At 42.0% G+C, this 23,933-nt stretch overlaps 1 protein-coding gene across 4 annotated transcripts in view; it reads right to left on the bottom strand.

The window, feature by feature from the left end:
* Window positions 1–23,933, bottom strand: part of HTT (huntingtin) — a 155,881-nt gene that overhangs the window by 104,780 nt on the left and 27,168 nt on the right. Inside the window, exons 10-19 of one of the 4 annotated variants that reach the window (XM_006262647.4) lie at window positions 23,437–23,484; window positions 17,752–17,832; window positions 16,299–16,663; window positions 14,403–14,526; window positions 10,095–10,213; window positions 9,339–9,450; window positions 6,723–6,863; window positions 4,582–4,740; window positions 4,401–4,498; window positions 3,123–3,262 (exon numbers count right to left, since the gene is read on the bottom strand). In XM_006262647.4, the coding sequence (XP_006262709.1) occupies window positions 3,123–3,262; window positions 4,401–4,498; window positions 4,582–4,740; window positions 6,723–6,863; window positions 9,339–9,450; window positions 10,095–10,213; window positions 14,403–14,526; window positions 16,299–16,663; window positions 17,752–17,832; window positions 23,437–23,484 (1,387 nt within the window). The remainder of the gene's footprint in view (window positions 1–3,122; window positions 3,263–4,400; window positions 4,499–4,581; window positions 4,741–6,722; window positions 6,864–9,338; window positions 9,451–10,094; window positions 10,214–14,402; window positions 14,527–16,298; window positions 16,664–17,751; window positions 17,833–23,436; window positions 23,485–23,933) is intronic. The other 3 variants (XM_019479067.2, XM_019479072.2, XM_019479076.2) reach the window with 3 other exon arrangements.

Raw genomic sequence — 23,933 nt, 5'->3', positions numbered from 1 at the left:
GACCACCCTACCAAAGTTTGCATCAAACCAGAGGGCTGCACTACATTAAGGTATAGCAAGGGGTAAAAGCACAGACTGAATTCCATATTACTGTTTTACGTCTCAGTTAATACGATGGTATTCAAAGAGGCAGGAGAGATTGTCTGGGCTTAAACAGAATGAGACCCAAGGCATCTAGAGACAATGGGAGAGAGGGAGAGGAGCACATCTTTTTGCTAATACCTAGAACAGGGGCAGGAAAAGTCCAGCCCATAAGCAGGATCTGGCCAGAGTGGACTCCATTTCCCAGCAGCCCCTGCCCACATGGCTGGGGCTGGTCTTCATAGAGACCCCAGCCAGAGCTGCGCTGTGATAGCACAAGGCTGGGGTTGCCATGGAGACCAGACCCAGCCATGCTGGCAGGGCAGAAGGCTGCTCCAGAGCCACTAGGATCTTACGGTGGAGACAGCTTGGTTGAGGCCAGGGCAGAGCCATGATCAGCAACCTGCACACTCTGGGCAGGGGCACGCAGGCAGCAGATCGCAATTCTGCCCTGGCTCCTTGCGGCAGTGACAGGGTCGTCCCAAGCCAGGCAGAGTCGCGATCTGCTGCCTGTATACCCCTGGCCGGAGCGTGCAGTTTGCAGATCGTGGCTCTGCCCTGGCCCCAACCAAGCTGCCCCGCTGCAAGATCCCAGCAGCTCCGGAGCAGCCCCCTGTCCTGCCACACACCCTGCCAGCACAGCTGGGGCCAGTCTTCATGGCAGTCCCAGCCTTGCTATCACATCTGAGCTGCAGCTAGGGTCTCCATGGAGGCTAGCCCCAGCCATACAGGCAGGGGCTCCTGGGAAATAGAGTCTGGCTGCTGGTTGGATCTACTATTTTACCCACCCCGACCTAGAGGTATACATACTGTCTAAAACACATTTAAACAGTCTCTCTGAAGGCCTCTCTTACCCTTTCATCAATTTTATGCGTGTCAGTTGTTATAAATGCAACAGACAATGCTCTTTGAGGCTCTACTTTGCTCTGTACACAATTAAAAAAGGATCTAATCACCTCATCAGATCCGAAAAATCTTTTAGCTCAGAGATAGGTTTAGGAAAACTAGTTGTCTCATTGGGAGAGAAACAGTACAGAGCTAGAGGTTACTGATGGCACTGCTTTGATTCTATACGAGTCTGACAACAGCAATGTGCCTGGCATAGGTTTCTTCATTGTTGCTATGACTAGAGTTATCTGATGCTGTTACACATGATGTCAGAGACAGGCCTGACATTTAAGTAGAAACCAGAGGCACTGCAGAGCTCATTACATCAATAGACTATTAGCACCTATTTTGCTTCAGATGTATCAAAGTGAGGCTTACAGCCTCTCTCCTAGGTTGGTACCAAACAAGTAAGGCTTCTTCATGTTTTGTGAGCAACATGGAAACCATGACTCACTGGGACAGTAGAGGAATACAATTCACTGGGTATAGTGGGGGGGGGGTCTCTGATTGGTTGTCAGGATCTGAAAATGCCTAAAAGTCATCTGTAGGAGATGCTGCTTCATACTATCTTCTCTATCTTTCAGACAGTGCTTTGAGAAAAGTCAACAGAAGAGCAGCACCTCCAACTTATAGGCACTCACTGCTGTACCAAAATAAATGCATCTTGAATTGTGATGATCAATCTAAACCCAGGGGTGGGCAAAATATGGCCTGCAGAACAGATCCAGCCCACAGGCAGGTGCATGCCAACTCATGGGATCTGCCACGTGGGCAAACCCAGCCTTGGCCACTGCATGGTGCTGGGCAGTCAAGGTAGTTTCCAACATGCTGGGTGGGCAGGCAAGACTGCTTCTGTCCAGTGCTGATGTGGCAGCGTTGGTTATGGACATGGGCAGACACTGTGATTCCCACCCAGAACCTGCCGGCCATGGCCACAGTCAATGCTGGTGCTGCTTCCACTGTGCCAGGCGGGTGGTGACATAAGCTGCAGACAGGGCCGGCAGGTTCCGGGTTCGGGTGTGAGAGAGCTCCGGGTGGGTTCCCGGGGGCAGGGGTATGCAGGGAGGGGCCCTTAAAAGGACACCAAAACCTCATTAAATGGCCCTTCAGCCAAAATAGTTGCCCAACTCCGGTCAGACCCTAGCTGACTGAAAACATGCATGTAAAAACTGGCTGTACCCAATCCTGATAATGCTGAAATTACAAGAAGCTTTCTAGACCAGGCAAGGTGAAGGGTTTATTTCATAAAGGTTCATTATTTCTTCAGATTATTTAGAATTCTCAATTCATGAGTTGATTCTCCTAAGTAACAATCTATACACTAGGGGTGGGCAAAATAAAGCCTGCAGGCTGCATCCGGCCCACAGGGCCCCTAAAACAATTTAGAAAAATTAATATCCATCTGCCCCTGGCTCCTGTCAAAGATGTACCTATACCGCAGGGCTGGGTTGAGGGGACTGGAAGTGAGCAGACAAGCAGGACCCAGTGGCAGCCAGGTGGGAGCACAGAGCCCACGCCAGTGTCCTGGGGCCAGAGCAGAGTGGCAGGAGCACAGGGTCCTGGCAGGAGGGGCTCTATGGAGCCAAGTCAGCACCCCACTCTCCCTGCTGGTGCAGCCCAGCCTGGCTCCACAGACCCCTGCCAGCCCACACCCTACATTCCTACCGCCCCACTCTGGGCCCCGCCAGCGCTGGCCCCAGGACATTGGTGCAGGCCCCACGCTCCCACTTCCCTGCCCACCTACAGGCCAGCCCCCATCCATGCACAAAATCACTTCTGCATATACACCACAAATGCACACATATCAGGACAATTTTTTTTTTTTTTTTATTGAATTAAAATATATTATAGGTGTTTGATTTTTAACATGCAATTTGTTTTTTTTCCCCCCTAAGATGGCAAACCCTCTTCTCCAAAGGAGTACTTCCAGGGACAAGGGGATGGACTTCTGGTGGTAAAGGTCAGAGGTTTGGGGGCAGGACTTCTGTTCCCAACATGGTGACCAGGGGTAAGGCACTTGTAAGGGGGTGGGGCTACCCATGCAGCTCTTGACAGCTTACCAAAACTCAGTAAGTGGCCCTCCACCCAAAATAATTGCCCACTCCTGCTATACAGCCACAACACAGCCTATTGAAAAAATAATACGTGCTTACCGGAAATCAATCTCAGCAAGAGTTTCCAGGAGTTCTGTCCTTACTAGCCAATAGGAACTATTCCTCAGTGTAAGGAGGTCGGTGATCAACTGTAAGCCTAGTTCACTGTAACTGCCGCTGCATAAGCTCATAATGCAATGCTAGAGAGAAAATATTTCACTTGTTAAAAGTTATACTTTGCTATTCTGATTGAGAACCTTTCTGTACTAACTTTGTGTTCACTTAAACACCCAAAAACACTACAATAAGGTTATTACAAAGACCAAAAGTTGAGAAACTTTTGTATGGGATGAGATAGTTGGGGTCAGTCCTGTTTGGAGCAGGAGGTTGGACTAGATGACCTCCTGAGGTCCCTTCCAACTCTGATTTTTCTATGATTCTATGGAACTCTGAAGAAGTCTAAATTCAGAGCCCTAGAGAACTATTAAATCCCTCAAGTCTTCAAAATCCAGCAAAGAACCTGAGCCTCACCAAGACAGGAATTGAAAAACCACCTAACAGGACAATCTATAAAGTGAAGAAGCCATTAATTATACTCCCAATTGCAAACCATTGTTCAGACAGTCAGAACAAGACACTGACCATAGTAGTACAGGGTCTCTTGGTTCCCCAGCATCCCAGTGCTCTATTCCCTCCCCTCTCAAAGTAGAAAGGGGAGCAGGGTGGAGAGTTAATGAGTATTGCCTGGGTACTCAGCTGTCATCAAGATGGGGCATAGGGAAACAGAGGAGCAACTCTCTTCCTTCCCAGGCAAATGGTATGGGAGGCTCATGACAGGCTCCCCTTCCCCTTGCGAGCTGAGTATCTCCCATCTCCCCCCCACATAATGCTGTGGGTGGAGAACACACTGCTGAACACTTCTGTAGTGACTCTGTAGAACTCTCTCTGGGGGCTCTGCATATATCTGTTTTTGCCTCGCAGCACAACATTTTTGTGCTGCTTCAACATGTTATGCATTTGTAGCACTACAAATGCATGTCTATGCACAGCCTGAGTCATTCCTTGATTTTATCCCCATTTCCACAATGGACTCACTACGTATCATTTCTAGGATAGGCTACTGGGGAGTGAATAACTGCTTATCATGCTAGCAGATACCTTGTCTTCCTTGTATTCCCTTATCCATCTATCTTTATCCATCACATTGTATATGGTAAGCATGTTAAGTTAGTGACTATCTTTTTGTTCCGTGTCTGGACGGCACTGAGCACAATGGAGTGCAGCTATATGGCTAGCTCTCCCAGACAGCAAGGTAATGCAAGTAATCATTCTACTTACCCTCACAGCTGCACAAGCCAGTTTGCATGTAACCGAGGATTCATCTTTCAGCGTTTTCTGTAACAGAGGTATACAGTCTACCAGAGAAAAGAGATTTCCTGACAACAAAAAAGTAACAACAGTGAAATAAAAGCAAGTTTTGATTATGAAACAAAACAACCCCCAAAACAGCAACTGTTACCTGTTGAACTTCTGACAACTGCTATCCAGTTTTCCACATCAAAGCGTGACTTAATGAGAATAGAGTTGACAATTGTTCCACAGAGAATGGCAGTAGCTCCTCTAACTTGGGGATCTCCATGGTCAATATAGTTCAAAATATCTGACACGTACTGCTCTTCTGGGAAAATAAGTTACAACAACTACTTTATTTTAAAAATACTAGTTCTAACACTTTAACTAATAGCCTTCTTTATCTGGCATGTTTCATTATGTACAATGCAAATAAAATACACTGATCAAGCCATTTGAAACGTAGGATCTCAAAGCTTGGTAAAACAAAAAAATTGTATTTTCTATAAATTCATAGTAAAGTAGCAGTTCCAGAATGGTACCTGGGAACCGGTATCTAATACAGCACGTAAGACACACAATATAATAGAGGGACAACTCATGAATCAATCAATTGGAATCTTTCCATTGAGATTATGGCTGTTCTCCTAAAATATAAATCCCAGAACATGACAACACAAACAAGTTACCATAAAGGAAAGAATTTAGCTCATTTGGTTTGCAACAGCTTGTCTGAGGGTTCATGCCCCAATTCAGCCAGAAGTTATAGAAACTGTCACAGAAATTAATGAATTAATGGACAGTTCCATGCACTGTATTGTGGGAAGTCAGACTAGATGTTTTTTGGTTCCTTCTGACCACAGCGTTCTAATTCATGTTCTTGTAGGATTCAGTAAGCATTCTCCATCTCCAAAGATACTCCTATGTAGTAGAACACAGACTCTTTGTAGAAATAAATTCCTTAACCCCCTGCAAAGATCCAGGTTTGCAATGTATTCAGGGATATGTAAAGTGACAGCAAATAGCTATGTGGGACTGCTGAGGTGTTCCAGCTGTTTGCTGGAGCTTTTATTTCAAATAGCAGTGCTTCTCCAATCAACTGTGCAGGACCACTGATGAGCTCCAGCCAAGAAGAGAAGCAGCACCTTTTGAAAAAAAATTGCTGCTGCAAACACTACCACCTTTTAACTCTTTATAAAGTCTGTCTATTCATAAGTTTATCTGTCTAAAGTTTGTTCATCTATTCAAATGATATTGGGAGTTCACAGGTAGATGGTTATAAATTCAATCATGCCCCCTGAGGTCACTTCAGAAGCACTATTTTCCAGAGTCCTGTATCCTTTAAAGTTTACTGTATTTTCTCATATACCACATGCACCAATAAGACATTGACCTTGTTTTTGGAATGCAGAACGTAGAAAGAAGATTTTTTCAGTCATGATTGAGTTCTGACAGCATATAGCAACTCACTTACCCTCAGCCCAGCTCAGTGGACTACTAAGCAAAAAAACCCCCAGAAACTACTGCCATTTTGACAGCAGCTATGAAGGATTAACACTAGACTCTAGCTCTGCTGCTTGCTGACCTGGATAGATGTGGCAGTCATTACAACACAATCTCCATGCTTCTATTCTATTCTGTGGAAGAAAATTATCTTCTTTGTTTAAGATGCACAGCCAAATTTTGAAGGGCTGAGCTTTGGGGGAAAATGTATACGTTGTATGCGAGGACTTCATATTGGATGTGCTAATGGTGGGATCCAAAACAAGATGCTGATCACAAACTCAGGCTTGATGATAATAGAAATATTAAACCAGTCATATCTTTGCACACTGTGTACAGAAGCCACATCTAATGGCCTATATGTATTTTACAAACAACCAATCTACCACTATTAATTAGACTACTTCTAGCATATTTATATAGCTGTTTCAGCTTTAACTTGTTCTATGCCAGGGCAGCTGCAGAGAAGCTGAAGTGGTTTAACTAATCCCCCTTAAACTGTCCTAGAATTCAACCATGAGTGAGATCACCAAGATCTTCCAGAGTGCACAGCTTCTAGCAGTTGTTGGAGATAGTGTTTAGTAGAGACTTGGGATCTTCAACTGCAATAGTTTATGAAAGCATCAGTGCTGACAGTAGTTGAGGAACACAACAAAGGTTAAGTATATGCATACTGACCAGTGCATTTATGTCACTTCAGTCCTTTAGTATAGTTAAGAGCTAGGATTTATTTTAAAATGTTCAGAACTTTTTTTTTTTTTTTTTTAAATAAAAAACTAGAATCCTAGAATTCAAGCCTCCACATACCATACTCTTCTCCCATAGTTTCCAAAGGTGTCTTATACAGCTTGCTGAAGAAAGATTCAGGATGGAGCGCAACAGCTGCACCAACACAGCTAACAGCCAAGGCTTTCACACTGACTCTTACATCCCTATCAGGAACTAAAGCTGGAAAATAGAGTGGAGTATAAGAACTTCACAAACTTACTACTCAATGTTTTTTTTTAAAAAAATAAAAAGAATTGATAACATTTCCTATTATAACTTAACCAGATTAAAATGCATTACCTCTGACTTTGGAAAAAGTTAATATGAAAAATTCACTTGAAAAAAGAAACAGAGAATTAAATTTCCATACAGGCTTAACAATCACAAGTATCACTCGAATAGTATCTTCCTCCCAAGAGAGCTCAAGCTGCTTCCTCTTGCACGGAGAATGCAGTTGCCACATTGCTATTACAGAGATGGCTCCGATAGCTGAGCACAATGCTTATTACATAGCTTAGTACAAGGAGAATGTACCAAACGCCATTGATTTTAAAACATTAAGAAAGTGTTTCCTACTACTGCCCCGACCAGCACAGAAAAAAAATTAAACCAAATAAAAACAGGGTATGGATACTAAGAGCTAAAAGTATACCTGCTGACATTTTACTGCAATTAATTTCATTCTACTAGCACAGTAATCTCAATTAAAAAAAAAATCACGGTGTTCAACTATATTTGAAATATATCCATTCATACATGAGAATCATTACTGGCTACTTAAGAGTATTTAAAAATAGCTTTCCTTAGTGTGGCAGGGAGATTCTTTCTGTCTTTGCTGGTATTGTAACGTTTTCAAGGACAAGCTAGTAAGGGTTAAAGAATAAGGTAAAGCAAGTCATTCTGTTTTACCACCATATCTAAGGCTGAAAAACAGAAGCAATTTACCAATTTATTTAACAAGCATCAGTTTCTCCCATGCAAGAAATGAGAGGAAATGGCTTCAGGGTGTTCACACAGTACAAGACAGTGCCACGAACAGATAAATGTATTCACTTTGGAAATGGATGCAGCATCACCTGCCTTACTGCAATGCTGGCCTAATTAGCCCTGTTGAAAAGGTACCATATATAGCACCAGTGTATTCATTTTGCTTCTGGTCCTGGAGTTAGTATTCACAGATCGTGTACAGGGAACAGTAGTACTTCTCTCTCAAGAAATCTAAAAAGACTGAACACAATGTATGGGAGGCAACTAGATATTATGGGACTATATTAGTACCTTCAGGAAGTACATAAAGGAAAGGAAAGGTACGTCTCTTCCCCCAATGTTACTTACAATGTCCAACTTTGTAATATTGGTTGGTCAACACTTTCAAATGAAAAAAGTGAGACAGTGAAATCTAAGACAATCTCCAAAAGCAAGAAACCTGCTCACACCAAATGTCTAAGGTCCCAGCACACGTGAGGTGGAATTAAGTACACTTAATCGGTATAAACTTGGGAACTATAACAGAGTAACGGAAAAGAAATTTGGGATTTCTGCAAATGGGTCCCCCTTTAATATTATGGAAAGTAATTACTTATTTTGTATGTGCATACATGTGCATTTTTGCACATATGTATGCAAGTTAAGTGTTTTTAAAAGTTTCTATAGTATGAACCACAGCTTGAGTAACTTCCCTGTCATATCTGCAGCAGCTGTTAAAATGGAAATCTGAAGTAAATGCAAATAAGTCCAACCATGAAATAGTATTTTTGGTAGCCCTTCACTCCCTTTTTTGCTGATGGCTTAACTGGAACCTAGGAAGCGTCAAGCCTCTTTGTAAGTGAGGATGCCACTTCCTCCTTCTGCATCAGGCTAGGCATACTATACCTTTTTGGTTCCTAGTTACATTTACCAGTATTCAGTTTGATCTGTATAATATACTGGCTGATGACTATATAAAAATCACTCAAAAAGAAGCTACCAGTATTATGTGGTTTGCCAGCTCTGTCTGGACTAAAGCAGTGGCTCTCAACCTTTTTAGACTTCAGGTACCCTTTGACAGACTAAAGACACCCTTTGGAAAATGCCAGCTCTTAGTTTTCACTCTTTTTGACTACAGAAAAATAGTAGAGCAATTCTTCCGTTGCAAAGTACTCAGAAAGACCACAATGGGTCAGAATGTTTTTAACATTATGTATTCCTATTTGAAATACTGGGTTTATCTTGTGAATCATGTTTGCACACCTAACAGTACTAACATTGTAAGATACCCTGTGACACCCTTGAAAGGATCTCAAGGCATCCCAGGGTGCTGTTGTGCCCTGGTTAAAAATCACTGGACTAGAGACTGAAAGTTGCAGTCTTGAGGAGAGTTAAAAAAAAATTAACTGGTTATTGTACTGTTGTCTTGAGCCATTCTTTTGAAGAGTATTTTTATAAATATTTGAGTTTACAGTATTATAACAATTAGAAGCCTGGCAATTTGAAACTGTATCAGTCAATTATAGCCTGACATATACCACCAAGTCTTTTTAAAGCTCTTTCCAAGGTGTTGTCATAGTGTATTTAAACTCCTACCAGAAAAAGCAGAAAAAGTTCTTCATCAGCTGAGCTTAAAATAATACGTTATATTCACTATACCAAAGCAGACAATGAGCCATTACAACTTACCACCCTTCTCTCCAGTAAGTAGAAAAGAAGCAGATAAAAGTCGAACACAATGAACAAGAGGAGCAGAATTTCCATCTGTGTAGTGACCTATGTCACCCTTTATTCTAGAAGGCTATTAAGAAAAGCAAAAACACAGGTTTTACATATTTTATAAGGTGAAATATAAACAAAAGTTATGAAGTAAAATACAGTTTAGAAATACTATTATGTAAACTAAAAAGAACGCAATGAGGTTATAGAAGTAAGAGTACTACAGAGCAAGGGCAGGGGGACTGGTGACTATGAACCCAGCTTCAGCAACCTAGGCCAAGGTGGAAAGAGCACATGCTTAGAGCTAAACTCTGTTAAAACAACCTCCTCCTCCAAAATGCTGCCAACCCCTGGTATAAAACAGTAAGGCAGTGGAAGAGACTGCCCAAAGCAGCCAGTATTTTGTTTTTCTTAGGCTAGAAAATAAATGCTGAAGTACTCATAGAACTGTATATCTGTATTACTGATGTATCCTATATAACAGGGATTTTCCACTTCTGTTTGAGGTATGTTTAAAATAGAGGTGCGCCACTACCCCTCCCCTTCCACCACACTGGACTTACCAGCTGATGGCAGCTGTATCGTATCAGTATTGGCCGATATGCCTCATTAAATATCGGCTATTTGTATCGGCTCCCAAAATCCCTATCAGTGCACCCCTCATTTAAAACTTTCAAAGCACAAATCACCTAATTTGAAGGCACAGACTGAATAAGCATATTTTACCTTATTCTCATGATCACCAGGCTCCAGTGCTTCATCTTTTGATGCAAATCTATCAACACTACCATCAGAAGGCTGCCTGCTATGGCCCATGTTTTTCAATAAGCGGGGTTGCTGAAGGGCTTGAGAAAAAAAAAGCAACACAAAGTACTGCTTGAAATGCAAGTTCAATTAAAAGTGTGATCTGCTTTTACACTTATCAACATAGAATTAAGAGAAACAAAGCTGTCTAGAATTAAACAAGTAAAGTGAACTGCTAACCTGAAAATACAAAACAAGTGCCATACGTGCTCAAAAACAAAATGAGGTATCATCAGTATGGGGGTGGGGGGGAAGCTCTTCATCTTACGTTCACATACAAAGAAACCTCATTAAATACATTGTTTATCATTAAACTGCCACCCAAAGCTGCATGTGCTCTGCAACAGAAACCAACTACAAAGTTGATTAAATGCAGCCAACACTGAGCATGATTATAAAACACATGGCTCCTGTTGGGCAAACATGCTGATGAGAGCCTACCACAAGAATAGGTTAGTGCAGCCCATCTGAATAAGTGATGGTAGTGCCCATTGAATGCAGTCACCCTCACTGCTGACTCAAGTCATGGTGAGCCACTACATTGTAGATTCACATAGATATTAGGGTCAGAAGGGACTTCAGTAGGTCACTGAGTCCAGCTCCCTGCCCTGTGCAGGAAAGAGTGCTGAAGTCAGATGGCCCCAGCTAGATGCTTGTCCAGTCTCCTCTTGAAGACCCCCAAGGTAGGGGAGAGCACCACCTCCCTTGGAAGCCCATTCCAGATTCTGGCAACACTTACTGTGAAGAAGTTCTTCCTAATATCCAACCTAAGTCTGCTCTCCATCAATTTATAATTGTTGTTCCTAGTTACTCCAGGGGGTGCCCTAGTAAATAGGAGATGTTCTACTGCCTATAATTTTATCAAGAGAGGGTAGCAGGGAACCACAACGTCACCTCTCAGCCTTCTATTATGAAGGCTGAAGAGATCTAGGTCCCTCAGTCTCTCCTCATAAGGCCTTGCCTCCTCTGAACCCTCTTAAGATTCTCACCATCCCTCTTGAAGTGAGGTGCCCAAAACTGGGGGGATGACCTGGTTCCTGCTCAACAAAATGGAGGCAAAGAAATTGTTAAATAGGTTAGCTTTGCCAGCTTTCCTAGCATGTCCTGCAGAGGCCCGTTACCCAGAACCTTCTTTTTACCCTCTATGCATTTAAAATAGGATTTCTTGTTATCCTTAATCTGGGTTACTAGTCCCAGTTCCATCTCCGTCTTGGCCTTCCTAACAGCTCCCCTACAATCCCGAGCAACAGATGTATAGTCCTCCCTGGTGATGGCCCCTCCCTTCCATTGCGTGTACGTCTCCTTTTTAGCTTTGAGATGTTCCTGGATGCTTTTGGTGAGCCATGGGGGCTTTTGAGCACTCTTGCCTCCTTTGATCCGTGTTGGGATTGCCACCCTTTGGGCTTGGAGGATCAGGAACAACCACTCTTCTTGGACTCCCAACTCCCCACCCCTCCGGGACCTCAGTGCCTCCCTGACTAGTCTCCTTAGCAAAATGAAATCCACCCTCCTAAAATCCAGGGCCGCTGTCTTGCTGCAGGTCTTTGCCACCCTACGCTGGATGGTGAATTCCAACAGGCGATGATCACTGTTGCCCAGGTGATTGGGCACCCACAGTCCCCTCATGAGGTCGTCGCTTGTGGCCAGGACCAGGTCCAACAAGGCATTTCCCCTGGTGGGACTGTGCACCTCCTGGGTTAGATAGAGGTTCTGCAACACAGCTAGGAACCTACATGAGCAGTCAGACCTGGCTGGATGGTCTGTAATAGACTCCCACCGTTAAGTCCCTTTCCCCCTGATCCCATTGCATTCCAACCCAGAGCACTTCAGTCTGCCCCTCCTCTGACCCAGTGCTGCTCACTGAGGATGTGAATTGTTCTTTGACATAGGAGTGCCACACCCCCGCCTTTCGTCCCTGTTCTATCCCTCCTGTACAGCCTATAGCCCTTTATGTTCACCGCCTAGTTGTACGTTGGATCCCACCACATTTGGTGAGCCCCACTATGTCTGGGTTTGTGTAAGCTAGCAGGAGGGCAAGTTCTTCCTGCTTGTTCCCCATACTACGAGCATTAATTTATAGGCATTTAAGGAATCCTGAAGGTGTATGCACCACCCCCTAATCCCAGGGATATCTGGGCCCGTGTCTTACCTGGGTAATGGTAAGAGGTCAATATTGAACCATCCACCACCACTCTCTGGGTGCAACTCCTAAGCCAATTTGCCACCCAGCTGACCATGTAATCATCTACATCACAGCCTGTCAGTTTATTTACAAGAATGGAATGCGATACTGTATTGAAGGCCTTCTTAAAGTATAGACATCTACCTCGACTCCTGTGTCAAGGTTGTATATATGTCAATTTCCTCCTCATTCCCACAGATGAGCTGAAGCTTTCTTTCCCATTTCCAGCAATTCCTGTTGCTTCACAAGTCTTAAGTCTGGCAAACATCAAACAGGGCTCCAAACAGTTCACCCAGAATCCCTCTGTCACCCCATCTCTCAGCCTGTCGCATATGATTAGTATGGTTCTGGCCCTCCATGAGGTGCAGCCAGATTAGGTTGCACTGCATCTCAGCTGCATATACATTTTGGAGAATCCCAGGACTCATGACAAGAACCTGTTCCTTCATGAGTGGGGGGCTAATTAGAACATGGATCCTTTGTAGGGGATGTCTGGAGTATATGCACATACTAAGCAGTGCTGAGCTATGGGGTTACCATGGCTTGAAATGATGTCAACTCTGCTGGTGCCCAGTCCAATGAACTATATGGTAAATCAAAAGCCCTTTGGTTTGGGCTAATATCACACCTAGTTTGTACTATACATAAGCAGCACTTTTGTACCTACTTAAAAGTGTGTTTATGGAATATTGTGTTAAAATTTGCAGCCGTTTCAGAAAAGGTATCAATTCTGAATGAGCTAGGTCTATGGGTACTATACGCAGGTCTGTTTATTTCAAGGTAAGAGTTTTCAAATTTGCTCTTCACTTCCATGTGCTCAAGGAGAGCAGGGTCTGACAGTATGGAGAGGGGGAAGGGGCTTCAGGGGTAAGAAGCTTTAGGGGGAGAGGGGACTGAGAGCAAGTTGGCTACCTGACTCCCCAGTTTTATTTTCTTTGCTGTAGCAGTGGGAGGTGGACAGATTCAAGGCAAACCTTCACTGAGTAGGTGGGCAGATCAAAACCTGATGGCATTCAACACAGAGAAATGCAAGGTGCTCCACCTTGGGAGAAAAAACCCACACCACACCTGTAGGCTTGGCCATGCTACACTCGCTAGCACCACTACCGGAAGAGACATTATTACCACAAGATGAACATGGGCCACTAATGTGATGCCACAGCTGGCAAAGCAAACAAAACTCGGGCTTACATCTACCAATGCATCTAAAGCAAGACCCAGGAAGTCATCCTCCCAATTTACTCTGCCTTGGTGAAGCCACAGCTGGAATACTGTATCCAATTCTGGGCTCCGCAATTCAGAAAGGATATAGAGACGTTTGAAAGATTCCAGAGAGCAGCCACGCAAATGATTGAAGGATAAGAGAACAGGCATTAGGAGGAGAGGCTGAGAGGCATGGGACTCTTCAGCCTGGAAAAGCATGGGCTCAGGGGTGACTTGGTGGCAGCCTATAAGTACATAAAGGGTGTGCATCAGGAACTGGGAGTACATCTGTTCACCAAGGCACCCCAAGGGAAGACAAGGTCCCACAGTCACAAACTTCTAGAAGACCATTTTAGGATGGACATAAGGAAAAACTTTGTTTCCGTCAGAGTCCCCAGGGCCTGGAATAGACTCCCCCAAGAGGTGGTGCAAGCACCTACTCTGGATACATTAAAAAAACAAACAAACAAGCACTTGGATGCCTATCTTGCTGGGATCATTTAACACCAGCTGACTTCCTGCTTTTTGGGCAGGGGGTTGGACCCGATGATCTTGCGAGGTTCCTTCCAGCCCCAATGTCTATGAAATCTATGAGTAGATTCTATACCTGGAAAGGTATAAAAAAAATTATGAAATTCTCATATAAAGAATCTAATTGAGGGGTCCTCTTACATTCAGTGTCATCTTACAGTCAAGAAAATACAGTAATTCATATTTTCATCACAATGCTTTTATGATATTTGTGTCTTGCTGACAGTCTCCACAGAAAGCAGGAGAGAGATACCAATATGGGTAGCTTTGATGAGATGTATGTTTTGTAGTTAAAATTTCCCAATTTAACATACCAAAGGATGAATTTCTGAAAGGCTCCGAAGATTCATCTGGGAGAAGGTTTGCAGCCTCATCTTCCTCATCCTGCAGCTGTCCAATCTGCATTCCAGAATACTGGCTTTCAGCCCCTTCTAGAACCTAAGGTATATAAGGAGTGGACTTTGAGTCCCATCTAAGCTCCCATTTGTGCAAAAGTACAAACAGATCACAAGCATGCAGCATTAGTAATAAAGAATTAGTTCTAAACCAAAAATCAGCCTGATGCATGTTAGCATACAGCAGCATACTGACCCTATACCTCTGATTTCTCACTTTTCCAGCATGTAAGCATGTCACCTCACAAGTCTACCATAGCAATCCACCTTGAATGATTATCTTGAAGTCTAGCAGCTCTTGTGCTACAGCTTAGTTCCCTCCATCTTTCTCAATGTTGTGAGCCTAAATGATCCTTCACCTCAGCTCACCTCCATCCCTGCCTCAAAAGCCATAACATCAGTCAAAATGTTCAGCTGTCAAACCCTCCAAGGACCTCAGGTCTAGCATTATTCTAAGTGGTAGAGTTTCAGTTAGAAGGTTGGAAAGCATCTCATCTAGCCTAGCTATTAGGTTGCTCTCCAGGAAGGTAGGAGATGCAAAACTAGTGCCCTCAGAGGTGAAAACTGAACTGTGGTCTGTCAGTTCCCCGACAGAGATTCTAACCACTAGACTATTACATAAAAAGAGGCACTACCTTCACCTCACCATGCTGGAGGGAAAGCAAGCCTGCCCCTTACCCAGGGTTCTGGATACCACTCCTGATGCTAGGAAATGAAGTTCTCTAACAGATATAGCTCTTAAACCTTAATGTGCCTCAATCCCCATCTGTGTTCACTTTGAAGCTTGACAATCACTACCAATGACAATTACCTCATTGCTGAGAACCTGAGAGAGAGAGGCTCAAGCCTGTATAAAGACCTGCACAATCTGCCAAGTGCTAATGCAAGTCGGCATTGTGAGTGTCAGGCTTTGATCAGATTAGCAGTATCCTCACATGCCCAAGTGACTGCATGTTAGTGAAGGAGCATCTGTCAGCATTGTAAAATTAAACATTTTTAAACACCATGAGCCATTTACTCTTCCAAGCTATTTTCAATAAGTTCACATGTGCGCTGTTAACATGCACCTTTTCTTTTTGCCCTTTATCCCATTTCCTAAACAATTTTCAGTGTCCACACTGAATTTTTTTTCAGCAGTAACAGTCACTCAAAAGATCTCAGTGAAGTAACTGTAGCACTTGCTATTAAATAATATTCCTGAAGTAAAATTAACTCCATCAATGCATGCTACATATGCAAATCAAGCAATGTTTGGCCAATATATTATAGAATTCAAACATTAAACACAAAAAAAGAAGTAAAACTAATTGGATTAAGAAGAAAGCAAGCACAGGCAATGAGTGAAAAAACTAAGCAACGTAAAGCATCAGGTTGAAACACTCAGGCTTAATAGGTATTCATCTATTATTCCAAGTAGCGCTACTGGCTTACACTACTGGTTTAAATTTTAATATGTTTAAAAATGTGCAAGTGGAACAAGATATTCATGCAGACCTCTCAACATTCTTCCAATGAAATGAGTAACTTTTTGCACACTTTACACACATGGGTGAAATCTTAAAGCCTTGTGTTCAACAAGTTCTACAAGGAGAGCCATTCTTTTGTACTTAATGCTGCAGAAAAAGTGCTAAAGCAAGGTCAAGCTCTCTGTTACAGGTGTGAGCTCCTGACCTTTTCAGCATTATTAGCGGAGGACGGAAAAGTAGCAGACGAGTAAGTAGAAGTGTCCAAGTCTGGGCCCTCCATGGAAGAGCTCTGAGACATGTCGGGCCCCTCAGTAGAAAGGGATCCCCCCTCTGCCTGTTGCACACTTACAATTTCAGAACTGTCCGAAGGGGTCACAGCTGAATCTGGGCCTTCTGTAGTAGTTTGAGAGCTATCACTAACTGGTGAGGAAGCCTGTGTGCCATCATTTAAATCCATAGTGGGGTCTGACTGCACAGCACTGATTTGGCTGGAACTTCGGCTAAGCACGTCATCCTCTTCCCCTTCAGTAGCTGTACTGGTCAAATCACAGCTGGACAAGTCTACAGAGTCTGATTGCAAAGTATGCTGTGAACGTGGCTGTTCAGTGATGATATCATGTCCAGTGGGATCAGTGGCAGAACTTACTACTGACCCAGCTGTTGATACACCTGATGAAGAAGCCAATTCACTGGTTATTTCACTCTTCATAGAGGCTGAAAACGAAGAGTAGTTAGTTAGCCAAACAACAAATTACGTAACATCAATATGAAAATATGTAAATGTTTTTGCTTAAAAGGCAAGTAAGAATATTCATATGCATTTAGTACCCAATATTAAATATAATTAAGAGAAAATACCTCTACAAGGCAGCAGAAAATGAAGCAATAAACTACATTTAATGCTCTTAATTCCTTGTATATCTACATTTTACATTGCTACTCATCAAGACCTATATTTGTTCTTAAATCATTTTAATACTGCAGTCACCATTTTTCTTTTCTTTTTTTTTTTTTAAGCTTGGATAAAGCTCCAAAAAGTAGGGTTTTAAAAAAATCCAATAAGAAAAAATAGCACCCAAATTTTAATCAGAAGCTGTTTTTATTTATTTATTTACTTATAAATGTAGCATATTCTCCTCCTCCATGAATTGCCCATTCACCTAAGCAGTCATGGTAAACTTTCAAAATATAAGATTAGTATTTTTTCTTTTAAACTGTCTCCTCTCTCATCTCCTTTATTGTTGTAACTTGCTATTTTGCATTTTTTGTTAAATACTTAAAATGTTACTAGTGTTTATTCGCTTCCTCTAACAAGAAAAATTTGGCTGATTTCTTCCACTAAACATTTCTCATTTGTTTACTAAATGCATTTGAAGATATTATATATAGGTCAATATCAATTGTTTAAGTCTCTAAAACACAGTAACATGGCACAGAAACCTTTTTTTAAAAAGCAGAAAAATGTGGTTTAAAACCACATAAATTGACAGCGTGATTTGCAGCAGATTTAATATCAAAGTAGTTATAATCCTGCTAGATTCTGACTTGATGTTATTTAAAAAACAAGTGATTTGTTAAAAGCTGTTTAATGTGTCATCATGTACTCATACCGTTTTCTCTTTAACACTCAACTATAAAAATCCCATAAATCAGTAATCCCTCACACTTCGTAAGTGACAACCACTGTGTGTGATCAGCTACAACCTTTTTGGCAATTATACATGAAGGACAGAGTTATTTACTACTCCAAGCTGATGTGCAGAATTAAATTAATCCTACTGCTAAAGAGACAGCACACCTACCAGTAAATGTTGTGGTGCTGACCTCAGACCGTGTTTCAGGATCATCCTCCAAACCTTCTTCTTCTCCTAGAAGCACTTTACCTGATAAATGATGCATCAATGACATTTAAGTTTTCTTTAAAAATAATAGTCTTGAAGCATTCTGAGCACTGGAAGTCAGAGTTAAAATCTCTACCTCTTAAAGTATGTTAACCTGTTGATCTTTTTAAAATGCTAGGATATGCCATACAAAATTGCTAGGGAGAAAAGAAAGAGAAGAGATCACACTACGAGGTCAGAACAGGATGGACAAAGAAGGTTAATTTGTGCGAGAGACAGTTTGGGACTCTATAACACTAAGAATTCTACTTGGATGTTCAAGCCCCTACTGTTTCCTTTCATTTTATCAGTACATTATTATTCTTGTGCTGAGGGGAGGGGGCCAAAATCTGCTGACAGCCTTCACATTCTCTTCAGCCCCCTACATGTTACAAGTATTGTGCCATTAACTGTTTAACTGCACAATTAATTGAGACCACCTACACATGCAAAGTAGCTATCACTCCATAAAAAGGTCCAACCAACTATAAAGTTAGATCTCAAAAACGTGTACCATCTTTATTGCCAGTTGCTATCCAGCTTTTAATTACCACATGTAGCAGCATCTCCCCAGAGGCTGGGAGCCCCATCAGCTACAGAAATGCACAATACTCAGTCAGGGCTAGAAGTCCCACCAGTAAGGGGACTCTTGGTCCCAGCAGCACCAAGCAGCTATGGACTCTGGGTCTGGCAGCACTCCACAGCTTCTGAGACCCAGCATCCTGCAGCTGCTGTCTCTGTTCCCAGCAGCACCCCACAGTGCCAGTGACTCAGGATCCACAGCTGCAGGAGGCTGGGTCCCAACAGTGCCCTGTGGCTGTGATCTCCCAGCCCCAGGGGTGATTGGAGTGTCCCTGCAGCTGCTGCAGTCTCCCAGCTGCAGCAGTACATAGTGCACCCCCACAACTGGGAGATCATAACAGCTATGGGACCCAGTGTTGCAGCTGCTGCAAATCTCCCACCTGCAGGGGAGCCACATGACAGAGACTGCAGCAGCTGCATCTTCCCTGTAGAAGCTTGCTTCTTGCCAGCACAGGAGCCCAGGATTGGGCTCCTCTGCACAGGTAGTAAAGGGCAATAGTTTCTAATGCGCAGTTCCACAATGTGGCATGGCAGGAGGCATAACTGTGTGGATTGCACTTTAGATCTCATCACGCCTTCACCTCTAAGTGTCACCCCCATTCCAGGGCAATTGACTAGCCTTGCATTGAATACAGCGGTAGAAGCTGACAAGCCAAGACTACAGACTTCCTAATCTCTCTTATCCAGTGTTCAAATGGTAGGTTAGAGGATTACAGAATGGAAAAAAGCCCCAAAAGAAAAACATGAAGAGACAAAGATATTTGAATCTACCACTAAAACAGTGACTCTGAAAAGAAGAAACAGGCTAAAACCAGAAGACAAGACTGAGGAATAGCAAGTCTCTTTGGAGGATTCTCACTAAAGACACAATGAATTCTTGGGAAAGGTGAAAAAACATAGGAAAAGCTTTATATGAGTTTCCAAAGATCTGTACCTCTCAAGGGTTGTCTATAGCTAAGTCCACACTATAAACTTCTAGTCATAGCTAGATTGATAAGGAGTATCAAAGGGTATGATACCTGACCTCAGGCAGCTATACTGGCCAAAACTTTAGAGCAGATGCCTTTATGTAAGCAAAGCTATACAGATAATATACAGGTTATTTCAGGTGTTCTCAGCCTTTTTGGGGAGGCATCTAGAGTCTAAAAACTTTTCAAAATGTAACAGCACCTCATTAAAATAACTAATATTATACTATAAACATTATAATGATAATATTAACTAATACATTGTGAATTGATTAGATTATGTTATATTCACCCCACTACCACTGCTACCATGGCCAAATGGAATTGAACTGTGTGCCTCCTGCGGAGCCAGATCGAGAAGCTGCTGTGGTAGGAGCACATGCTCTTGCAACAGCATTATGACACCCCTGGCAGGGTGCTGTAGTACCCTGGTTGAGAACCACTGGCTTATTTCATTCAGTGGGTCTTGGAAAGAGCAGTTTTGCCAGCATAAAAACTGTATCCATGCTAGAACTATACTGATAATATTGTTCTTATTGCTATAATGACAATAAACTCTACATAGCCTTTCTAGACCACAGGCCAGGTCCTTTAAAGTACGCACACAGACTTGGTAATTCTCACAAAATCCCAGCAGGTAATCCCAAGTACCCACAAGAATTGTGCTCTGGAGAAGGTGAGAGATACAAGACAGCCTTGGAACATCTGTACTAATTTGGACACCTAGGATGGCTAGGCAAAAGGGCTCCACATCCCACAAAAGGATACCAGGACAGGAAACTCTGCCTCAGAGTTGACTAAAGGCCATGTGCAGACATGGTACTGCATCTAGTTCTAGCATGTCAGGTCCAAGGTTGGACCTAAACAGCAGCCCAGTGACTCACAAGAGTGAGTTCACTTTAAATAATACAGTGCATCTAACTTCATATGAAAATATGTCTAGCCATACCCTTACATGAAGGATCACACATTTAAAGAGAACATGGTAATTAATATTTTGATAACAGTATTAGCAGCTCTTGTTACACATACCATTTTTTATGGCTACATACTGTAAAACCAAAGTAGTAACCTGAAATTGGTCATAAGAGACACGTATCAAAAGGGTGTGTTTAGATCATCTGATAGTTATTTTGCATTTAAATTGCAATCATAAGACTTCATTGACTGACACTGTTCTCCCTACAGGACATTAACACACTTGTAGTAAAACAGTTCTAGAATTTTCTTTTTCCATAAATGTAAAAAAAATTTAGATTAAACAAAATCTAGAGAAAAGAGAAAAAAACCCCAGAAAACAATATACAGTTGGTAGCATTATGGAGTTATGCCATTGTACAGTACCATAAAAATAATGTAACAGCTACAACAATCAGACACAATGTAACAGCTACAACAGCCAGACACAACGGTGAAGTTCAGTTTGAATTGTGTTAGAAGGGAAGCGATTATGATTTTTTTAAACAAAGAAGTCCCCCAATCACCACCACTTTTGGGCATCTAACCAGAAAGTAGCTAAATATGTTTACTTCCTGCAGCAAAAGAACATATTATATTGTATTCCATCTGCAACCAAAATAGGCAAAAAGCAGGGAAAAATACTTGTCTTTTTTTTGTTTCTTCAGAACACAAAATATTTGGGGGCTTGGTTTATGCATTAGAAATATCAGGTCTGGACTTGTCCAGTCCTCCAGCACATAAAAATGAGTGGGATGACATCACAAGAGAAGCAAATGAAAAATAAGCAACATCTGATTTGCACAAGAATGCTTAAACATTGGATTTGTTTTAAAACCTCATTTAATTTAAATCTTGATAAGATTTGGGAAACAACCTTTTTCTTGAGAAATTCAACACACTCCCTTCTTCGAGTTAAGATTCTCAGAACAGAACTGTACTCTATAGCACACAGACCAGTCAAACTATCAGCGACAACGCCATGCATAATACCATGATAGGATAAGAAACAGTCCTATTAGGAGTCAACAAAACGAGACAACTTTCTTCTGCATGATTTCATATATTTAGACCCCCTTAAAAAAAAAAAAAAAAAAAAAAATCAAAGAGTACACTTCAATCTCCACAGCCAGTCAGCACTAGAAGTATGTGAAAAGGAGATCGCAAAGCAAAAGTTATTATCAACTTAATAAGGCCACTTTGTACTACAAGATACGGCCATACAAGCAGTCAGAAAACTGTCCTTTGGCTACATAGTTGTAGTCCTGAATCCACACTTCAATTCAGAAAAAGGTCTCTCAGTTTTATGAACTGATTACAGGCAACCCACAAGCAACACCAAAAGGGTAGAGGTTATTACAGTGTGCTGAGGACAGGATCAAAGGCTACCGTGCCTCTAGCCCTGCCCACCTACTCATGGAGAGAGAGTAACCTCACTGCTAAACAGCTATATGTGACAACATACTGCAAATATTTTTATATAAGCAAGCTGCTTCTGGTTTCTCAGTTCTTCTAAAAACATGAATATCATACAGGAACTAGGATAATTAGAGTACGCTTTCTTCATGAATTATTCAGTAAGAACTGAAATTTGAAGTTCTTCACATGTGCAGGATTTAAATTTCATATCAAAATTCTACAATAAGGTTTACTCTATGCTGTTACACGTACGTGCGTGCGCGCACACACACACACACACACAGGAAAAATGATCCTACTTATGGTGGAAGATGTGTTTATGATCAAGTGAATGAGGGGTTTAATGGTATTAAGAGTCCTTTATTTTTAATCTATACCTTTATTAGTTAAAATCAACTTTTGTTTTAAGACTGGCTGAAAATGACAATACTTTATTACCATCCTCTGCTGACATGGGGGGGGGGGGGAGGAAATGTTATTCCTTATTTTACAGCAATCTGCACCAGTTTCGGAAATAGATTTCTATTTTCTAAACAACCAGATCTCCCTTTTGAGCTTTCCTAAAGAGAATCTTGTACTGATTTCTCTCTCTCCCAAATATCCATTTCACTAACTCACCAATATCAACTTATCATACGACAATATTTCTTTATGAACAGTAGCTTTTAAGAATGCAAACCATTAGTTACAGGAAAGAGAGACCTCCATATTTGGAATGGCCTAAATTAGGCTTCATAATGAAGTTTAATACAAGTCAGAGGCAGCACTGGCTTGTAAAAAATCCCAGTTCGATCCATGCAATTTTATTTCCTCCACTCAATCCCTTCCTCCCTCTCTCCAGTTCTATACTGGAATCCATTAGCACAGATTTTCTGCACCCATGCAGAAGAGCTCTAATGAAATCAGTGGAATTCGGCACAGGCAAGGAGGGAGTTAGCCCTACTGGATTCTGATGCGAGATGGGAGCCACAGCAGTTTTTTTAATGCTAAGACTTCAAAGCTTATTAAGCAATGAAGGAAAAAGATCAAGATTAGATAGCAAGCTACAAATGATTAGTATTAATCATCACAGGACAGATCAGAGCAGAACATATGTAACATTTCAAAACATGCAATACATACGCATGCATTGGTGGAGGAAAGTAACATTAAAGAGAGAAAAGCAAGCACAGCCTAACTAACAAGTTGGAAAACTACTTATTGTGTGAGTGTTATTCAAGATGCTGTCAAACAGGGACCAGGGCCCTGTTTAAAGGAATTATTTTTTTTAAAACTGCCATTTAAAACTGAAAGGGATATAAGCACTTCTGCAGAAGTGCAAGAAAAGCAAAAATATTTCTGCTTTTTGAGCAACTTTACCATATCTTGGTTGTAACATTAGAAACACTGGCAGAGTTCTCTTCACAAGACTCACATTCTTCAAGCCCAGGTGCAAACAAGAGTGAGTCTGTGAACAGGGATCAAGGTTTAACAGGATAATGAAGAGAGAGAGAGAGAGAGAGAGAGAGAGAGAGAGAGAGAGAGAGAGAGAGAGAGAGAGAGAGAGTGTGTGTGTGTGTGTGTGTGTGTGTGTGTGTGTGTGTGTGTGGGGGGGGGGGGGGGGGGGGGGGGAAGAAGGAGGAGAGAAAAAACAACCCATAAAGGAACATGATGAAGAGATGGTAGTTTTGAAAATAATCACCTTTTTGCTTTCTTGCAAGAACAGGGCTGCATGAAGAACCCCCTCCAGCTGCAAATCACAGAAAGTAACAAATCAAGGTAAAGAACAGAGCTGCTGAATCAAAGTGGAATTTTAAATAGATTCAAAGGCCTTAGAAAATTACATTATGCCCGGAAGTTGAGAGAAACATTATGCTTTTACGGCTTCCGATTCTTGTTTGGTAATCTCTCTCTACACGTTGCACTTCAGTGTTGCTCTATTACACTCCATGAAAGTAAAACTGGAGTTATATATAATTTAATTTTTTTTTCAAACTGTTGTGTGGTGGTAACTGTCCTTGGTTGATAAATTACATTTTAATAGCATCAAATTTATAACTAGGGATCTACCTAAATTGCAACAGAAGTTTGTGGCACAGTGGCGCCTTGAATCTTGCCTCCCCTCACCACCGAGTGGCAACACCTGAGGTACTAACTGCCTCTCAGCCACTCAGCAACTGGGGGAAAGGGACACACGTC

Source organism: Alligator mississippiensis, chromosome 2 (assembly GCF_030867095.1).
Source record: "Alligator mississippiensis isolate rAllMis1 chromosome 2, rAllMis1, whole genome shotgun sequence".
NCBI classification, from domain to species: domain Eukaryota; kingdom Metazoa; phylum Chordata; order Crocodylia; family Alligatoridae; genus Alligator; species Alligator mississippiensis.
Note: the sequence above shows the minus strand (reverse complement) of the source record. Positions and strands in the feature narration are given on the sequence as shown.